General features: G+C 37.1%; 1 protein-coding gene across 1 annotated transcript; it reads right to left on the bottom strand.

Annotated features, from left to right (window-relative positions):
• Positions 1-6,650: 6,650 nt before the first annotated feature.
• On the bottom strand, positions 6,651-7,589 carry LOC103729765 (olfactory receptor 4F3/4F16/4F29-like). The gene has a single exon (XM_008827845.1). The coding sequence runs from the start codon at positions 7,587-7,589 to the stop codon at positions 6,651-6,653; it is 939 nt and encodes a 312-aa protein (XP_008826067.1).
• Between the last annotated feature and the right edge of the window lie 888 nt (positions 7,590-8,477).

The raw sequence follows: 8,477 nt of genomic DNA, 5'->3' as shown, positions 1-8,477 counted from the left end.
AAGGTGCAGGACACAAAATATATCACACTTGGAAAACTGAAGGGAATTTATGAAAGGAAAGATATTCGAAGGTTTGGACAGGGATATGAGAATCAAGCAAGACGGTTAAAAAATCAAGGACTAACCAAAGCAGTGAGCTCTTATCTTAATAAAGGTGAGAGGGCTAAGAAAAAACAGAGGTTTTATAGAACCATGAGTAAAAGCTATAGTTTCATAACAGAGTGAGTTTCCAGGAGCTGTGAGAAGATTAGCACACCTGCTTCTGTAACTTGTCATGCTGGAGTGTCACCCATTAGCCCAAAGTCGTGTACTCAAACAGCACTGTTACTCCCCGTACCTTACCTGACTATATTCCATTAATTTATCAAGTCCCTGGCTTGAAAGTGATGAGACATGTGAGTAAATCACTTAGTTTCATATATTCCAAGCTCATTAATACATTTCATCTGTGCTAAAAATATATGTGTACTATAGCTAGTCACAATGTTGTGTTAACATATAGATTGGGCTGGCAAGTGCACTGAGTCTGCATCACTCACAGGTTGATAAGTAATACAGAACTACCATAAGGATATACGGTGAGAGATTACTTATATGAGCAAAACTTCATAGAGTGAAAGAAACCATTAATCAGACCAGTAAACTTTGTTACCACTGAACCACATCCTGCACCTCAAGCCAGGGAAGCCAGCATTATGGAAAGGACAATGTCACAAAGCAGAGACCTCTGATGATCTTTATACAGTATCTGACAATACTCTGAATTCTGATGTTGAAGATAACTACTAATCCTGAGCCTTTCATCAGAGTGAACCACTTGCGCCTGACACAAGACCTGGACAAACTGAATGGCAATACCTATAAAGAGGCAGAAAAACTGTAAGACTAGTGTATTAGCCAGGGTTGTCTAAAGAAACAGAACCAGTAGAATGAATATATATAAAGGGATTTATCACATTAGCTCACAGGATAGAGTCTGACAAGTCCAACAATGGCTGCACCACAGTGGAGAGGCTGAATAATCCTGTAGTCTCTCAGCCCATGAGGCTGGCTGTCTCAGTAGTCCCAATCTGGCACTAAAGGTCTAATCACTTCTAAAAGATTGGCTAGTCTTCAGTCTACAGCAGCAAGACAAACTAACCAGCAAGAGAGACCGCAAGCAGCAAAAAGCAAGTACCCTCCTCTGCCATGGCCTTTTATACGGGCTGCCATCAGAAGGTAACACACACATTTGGGGTGTGTCTTCCAGCTTCAGATGACCCCATCAAGAAGATCTCTCTTATTTCAGTTAATCCCAGATACAGTTAAGTGATGCCATGGATTAACTATCACAGCTAGTATTAGTCTGTATCATGAGGATGCATCAGAATATTGGGAACACGTGTGTGACCTCACTACTGTGTGCCAACTCACAAATCAAACATAAGTGTCACTTCAATTTCTCCTTCTAAAAGCACATTCCACTGACCTATTCTTATTTTGAAAACAAGATTGTCACGAGTCAAACCAACGATATTTTGATCATGTCCCTTATGCAAAAACTGCTGTTGGGTTCCCTTAGTGACAATCATGCAGTATGTTTTCTTTGAAAACTTCTTGAGTTTTACATTTATATGTGATTAGCATTTTAAATGCATGTGACTCTGCTTCCTTTTCATTGTTTTAGAGATATGGCATGGCAATATTCAAGGTCCAGGAAACAAAACATATCACACTCGGAAAGTTAAAGGGAATTTATGAAAGGAAAGATATTCGAAGGTTTGACAGGGATATGAGAATCAAGCAAGACGGTTAAAAAATCAAGGACTAACCAAAGCAGTGAGCTCTTATCTTAATAAAGGTGAGAGGGCTAAGAGAAAACAGAGGTTATTCAGAACCATGAGTAAAAGCTGTAGTTACAGAAAAGAATGAGTTTCCAGGAGCTATGAGAAGAGTAGCAGATCTGCCTCTGTAACTTGTCATGCTGGAGTGTCACCCATTAGCCCAAAGTGTTGTGCCCAAACAGCACTGTTACTCCACCTACCTTACCTGACTATATTCCATTAATCTATCAAGTCCCTGGCTTGAAAGTGATGAGACATGTGAGTAAATCACTTAGTTTCATATATTCCAAGCTCATTAATACATTTCATCTGTGCTAAAAATATATGTGTACTATAGCTAGTCACAATGTTGTGTTAACATATAGATTGGGCTGGCAAGTGCACTGAGTCTGCATCACTCACAGGTTGATAAGTAATACAGAACTACCATAAGGATATACGGTGAGAGATTACTTATATGAGCAAAACTTCATAGAGTGAAAGAAACCATTAATCAGACCAGTAAACTTTGTTACCACTGAACCACATCCTGCACCTCAAGCCAGGGAAGCCAGCATTATGGAAAGGACAATGTCACAAAGCAGAGACCTCTGATGATCTTTATACAGTATCTGACAATACTCTCAATTCTGATGATGAAGATATCCCTCTATACATCTTTGTTCTGTGTTTCATTTTAGCATTTTTGGTATACAAATTTCAACTAATATTTTTATTTTCTCTATTTAACACTCATTAGTTACATTAAGTTCACAGCATCCTTCAAATTATCTCTTATTTTTAATCTGTAAGAATTACATACTTTGTCATTGAAAGCATTTTCCCTTCTTAGAGACTTTTGGAGGAATTTATCCATCTGAGAAGAAAAGATCTGAGTCCATGAACTAACTCGGGATTGGCAGACTTCTGGTTCTTGCTACCTCAGAATGGAGAATGGGATTAACATATCCATCCTCCAAGATTGTTTCTGGGATACAGAGAGGATTCATTTGTCTGTCTTCTATTGTATTTTGATGCAACCAAGAGGAAATTGACAATGTGACAATAAACCACCTGAAACCTGAAACCCTTTGGCATAGGTAGCTGAGATTACATGTGGAAACTCGTTATAACATTAAAGGAGGCAAGAAAGGCCTTTTATTATGACACTTAACCCAAGAATATTCCTTGATTTTCTAGATGTAAGTATCGTGTTTCTCCTTTATATTAACATAGGCTTAGAGTTGTAACAATGAATGTCCATATATTATTTTCAAGTTCAAAGATTCACCTTCTAGATACTGTAAATAGGCTAGACAAATATTAGAGGGCAATAGATTATTCAATCTTTACTGAAAATAGATTGATCAATTACAATATAAACTTAATAGAAAATATTACATAGTTCTTGGAGTTTACAGTGCTGTTGACAGCGTGGCTCTAGGTCGAAGGCAGTTACATTTTCTAATAATTCTGTGGACTTTTTTTCACAGCTATTCTCCTATGCTCTTCAATTCTGTTTCTTAGCTGCTTTCTAATTCGTTTTAGGCTCACTCATGCACTTTGGGGTGTGACTCATACAGCAATTCCAAGTACAGAACAGCCTCGGAAAATAAAGCTAATCAAGTATTGTTGCACGAATTCAGTCCATTAATGCCTTGTGTTAAAAGAACACTATCATGGAACACTCAGATTTTGTGTGTCCTTTGAAATAAAATATCACAGAGTATCTTTAACTAGGAAGATATGAAACTAATTATAGATACCTCAAGGCATCAGTAACCGAGAGACACTGCACAAAAATGATAATTCAGAAGAAGCTAGTGGTTATAGAATATTTTCCTCCAGAGGTTTATCTGGTTTGGACTATATGACTAAAGAATTTCATAACACACAATATTATCCTGTGGAGTAAGAGGTAAATAAAGGTGAAATTACTTGGTATCATTGGACCATTTATATATAATAATTGATAATTACTCAATGCAATGAATCTCTAGTAGGTAAATATTTTCTCAGAAGTTAAATATTAATTAATTCTAATCAAACCAATGTGCTAAATTTTAGTGTATGTTGGAAAGTAGATTATTTATGACATTTTCAGTTTTCAATAAAAATATATTGCATAATTGTGGATATGCACAATGACAACCACACAGAAGCTGAATCTAGTAAATAGATATTAGAGGTAAGTAAAATAACTACAGCATCTGTCACCTAATAAAATAAAAAAACACTGCTAGAGATTCAAGCAATCAAATTCTTAGAAGCCACTGAAAACAAAGTTCAGACAAAATAAAAATAATCAAAACACAACTGATACAAAAAGCAGGCAGCAAAAGGGCATCAAATACGCTGTTGTGCACGAAAATAAGAGTGAATATTGACAAATAGAGATTGTTTGCTCAATAACAATTTGAGAATTGGAGAGCTCGTTCAGAGGTTAATAGCACTGGCTGCTCTTGCAAACGACACAAGCTCAATGGACAGCACCCACATGGCAGCTAACAACCATCCATAACTCCAGTTCCAGGGAATCCTACACCCTTTTCTCACCTCTGTGGGCATTGCATGGCATGGGTATACTTACATACATGCAGACAATACACTCCTGCACATAAAATAAAAAATAATGATGATTAAAGAATTTCAGGACACTAAGATTTTTGACTCAATCAAGTTATTGCTTTTTTATTTTTATCTGATTTGTAAGGGGATTGCTGTTACTGGAGAAGTCACATTCACATTAGGTACCTGGAAAACTGATTAATAAATCCGTAAATCATAGAGGTGGCTTTCAGGGGCAGCTAGAGAGGTGAACAAAAGTTATATTTTTTACTTAATTCCCACTGTTGTCATACTCAAAGGTAAAGAAATTGAGCCTCATAAAGTAATTTTGATACCACTGCAAGGAAACATTAGCTCAAAATACTATCTTAATGTTCTGCAAAGGAAAAGGAAAAGAGCAAAGACAAAATTCAGTTGCCAAAATCTCTGTTTCTGTACTTTGTTATGACGTTTGATCACATTACACAATTTCCCTCAGATACTCTCATCTACCATCAGCATCTAGACTGAACAGGATTCTGTACCTGGAAAGTGAAGAAAGCTTCATTTCAAAATGGGAACAATCTTGAGATGATACATTTTTACAGGTGTCATTGCTTATGGTTGATGACAACTACTGAACAAATAGGTAACTGAAGAAACACCAATAAAATCCCTGAGCTCTAATTTTCCTGTTATCAGTTCCCATTGTGAAGGGGAAGCCAAATTGCCCCCAAGTGATAGGACATTCCTGAATCAAGCTGTTTCAGTGACTACACCAGCTCAGGCCAGGTTTGCATATACATCATTCACAAAACAAGCTCATGCTTCTCTTCTATTATGGAGAAAATACTCCATTTGGCATACACACATTTATCTAATATACACATGTTTTCATTCTTATTACTAATGCTGATTTTGAAATCTTAGATATGGATCTGAAAATCTAGAGAAGTCAGAAAACTGGTAAAGGGCTACAGGTAAAGGGAGGCTTCTTGAGAGGGGAGATAGAGGCAGGGAAGTAAAGAAAGGACAATGGCACCAAGTAGAGACCAAGGATAATCTTTATACTGTGTTTGTCTCAGAACTCCCAACTTTGATGATAAAGATAACTGTTAATCTTGTGAATTCAGTGCTTCAATTCCTCCTTTCAAAAGCACGCAATATTTCTTTTTAAATATAATCTTTATTGAGCTTCTGTAATTTCATACAACAGTTCTTAGTTAACTTTACACTGCTCTCCATCTGTGCCTCCCCCAGTTCCTCACCAGACCTGGTGTATTCTGCCATACATATTAAGTCCTATCCAGTAAAGCATTTGTACCACTTGTCCTTCAGTGTAAATTCAGCAACTGGAATCTAGTCAGCCCATATGGAGGGCATATATAAGGCATACTCTCCCTCATGCATCATCAATCAGTCTCCAGCAGTTTTTAGTCTAGTGCCAGCCTGCGATCCATTTCTCTTCTCCCCTCTGGACCCTTGTTTAATTAAGTAGGCATGGGTCCTATGTTCAATGCCACCATTGCCGTAAGTTCACATGATAAAAGTACACGATGTTTCTTGATTTCAGATCTCACAGAAAAACATACTTTGAAACATAATAATAAAACATAGGAAGTAAAGTAAAATTGAAGCTCCACGGTGTGAAGCAGCATAATGCTAATCAGAAAAAAAAAAAAAAAAAAAAACATAAGTTGTCCTAGTTCCATGTTGGTATTGCAAAATGGTTCTCACAGCTTCCACACAAAAGATGTATCCATCACACTCCCTGTATGTGTTATACAGATTTTATTCCCCTTCTATAGCTGGAAAAACCTCAAGTATAAATGTGTGCAAAGAAAAATGCATGGACAAATGGTCCAGTTCACACAAAGCACAAAAGTGAGTACTTCCAGAAATTTCTGCAATTTAGGAAAAAAGCTGTTTAAAAGAGACACTGTTTCCCCCTGATAAGGCCTCTCTGTACCTTTCTTCATCTGCAAGGCTAAATAATATCACATAAATATCATTCCTTAGGAATGCAGGTTCAAGATTATCATAATCTTTGCTTCACAAAAACACTTGTCTCTATTTTCAGGAGTGATTGTCTCTCCTAAACAGAAGACAAAATACAATATACATATGAATAGATTAGAATACCTAAGTAGACAAGAAGATTTTCAATTTGGTGAAAAATAAGACCATATTTCAATGAAGACAATCCACAACTTCTATTCAAGAACTCTTCACATAACTCAATAGCTGTCTGCACACTCTCTTCATTGCTGTCTGCATTTCTTGATTTCACAATGTAGTTGGTTAAGAGATCCTCCCATGTCTCACTAGCTGTCTGCACACTCTCTTCATTGCTGTCTTCATTTCTTGATTCCTCAGTGTATAGATCACAGGATTCAGAAAAGGAGTGACAACTGCATCAAATATGGCCAGAAATTTATCCAGATGTGTAGAAGGAGAAGGCCATGTATAGAAGAATATCAAAGGACCAAAGAACAGGACTACCACAGAGATATGAGCCGAAAGTGTTGACAGAGCTTTGGAGGAACCACCTGAAGAGTGTTTCTGAACACTGACTATGATGACAATATAGGAAATGATCAGTAAAAAGAAGGATCCCACAGAGATGAATCCACTGTTGACTGTGACCATGAATTCCAGTTGGTAAGTGTCTATGCAAGCAAGTTTGATAAACCGAGGAAGGTCACAGTAGAAGCTGTCCAGCACATTTGGTCCACAGAAAGGTAAGTTTACTACAAAAGCTATTTGAACTAGAGAATGTGTAAGGCCAATTACCCAAGCAGCCACTAAGAAGGAGAGGCACATTCTTGGACTCATAATGGTCAGGTAGTGCAGAGGCTTACATATGGCCACATATCTGTCGAAGGCCATAGCTATGAGAAGCACCATCTCCACACCACCAGTGACATGAATGAAGAAGATCTGAGTGATACAACCTTTAAAGGAGATGACTTTGTGCTTTCTGAACAGATCATAAATCATCTTGGGGGAGCTAAGAGAAGAAACACCTAAGTCAATGAAGGAGAGGTTGGTCAGTAGAAAGTACATGGGAGAGTGTAAGTTTGAGTCAGAGGCCACCGTAAACACAATGAGGGTGTTTCCCGTCATGCTTGCCACATAAAACATGGAGGAGAACACAAACAACAGTAGCTGGATGTGCCAGGAGTTGGTGAGTCCCAGTAGCACAAACTCTGACACTACAGAGTGGTTGAATCTTTCCATTGATTGCTGTCAGTGCAACCTGAAGGAGGAAAGAGGAGAAACTGAAAATTATACCAAAAGACTAGGAGAAAGTTCTAAATTATAAAAGTCTGTTTTTCTTTACTACTAAAATTAATGCAAAATCCAAAACATATGTACACAAGTGCTGAGTATCATTGATCATCAGAAAAGTGCAAATTAAAACTGTAGTGAAATGTTGCCTCTACCTGTGTGAAATGCTTTTATCAAAAACACAAAAGATAGCAAGTTTGGGGTGAATTTAAAAGAGTGCCCTTGTAAGCTCTTGATGAGAATATAAATTAGTACATTCATTCAGGAAAATGTTATGGAGGCACCTCAAAAAAATGTTAAAATACAGACTGTTTTTATACCACAGTATAGAGTGTTTGCTTACTTAGCATATAGAAGGTCCTGTGTTTAATCGAAACACTGTAAACGATAAAGAAAAGAGCAGAAATTGGAGAAAAAAAAAATAAAGGGAAATATTAAAATGGAAGGAGCAGGCTAGAGAAATGGCTTAACCGATAAGCTCCCTAACTGCATATGCATGAGGACCTATGCTCAGATCCCAGCACTCAAGTATCATGGTAATTATGGTCACATGACCCTGAACCCTGCACACTTTTTTGCAATTAGACCATACTCACATACACCACAATCTTGCATACACATACAGAAAACTTAAAGAATTAAAAATAGAAATATAAAACGATATAGTGATTCCAATTTGTAGAATATATATCAGAGGATATGACATTTCACTTTCATTGCAGCATTGTTCATAGTGATCAATATGTATAAATAATGTGTATTTGTATTCAATGATAGATGACGTGCATAACACATACACAAGTACACACACACACACACACACACACACACACACAT

This window comes from Nannospalax galili, unplaced genomic scaffold (assembly GCF_000622305.1).
Source record: "Nannospalax galili isolate Female #2095 unplaced genomic scaffold, S.galili_v1.0 scaffold1153, whole genome shotgun sequence".
Taxonomy (NCBI): domain Eukaryota; kingdom Metazoa; phylum Chordata; class Mammalia; order Rodentia; family Spalacidae; genus Nannospalax; species Nannospalax galili.
This window is presented reverse-complemented; position numbering and strand designations above follow the sequence as displayed.

Bases quoted from the DNA above. Each gene is read 5' to 3' on its own strand.
- LOC103729765 (XM_008827845.1), bottom strand. From the start codon at position 7,589: ATGGAAAGATTCAACCACTCTGTAGTGTCAGAGTTTGTGCTACTGGGA.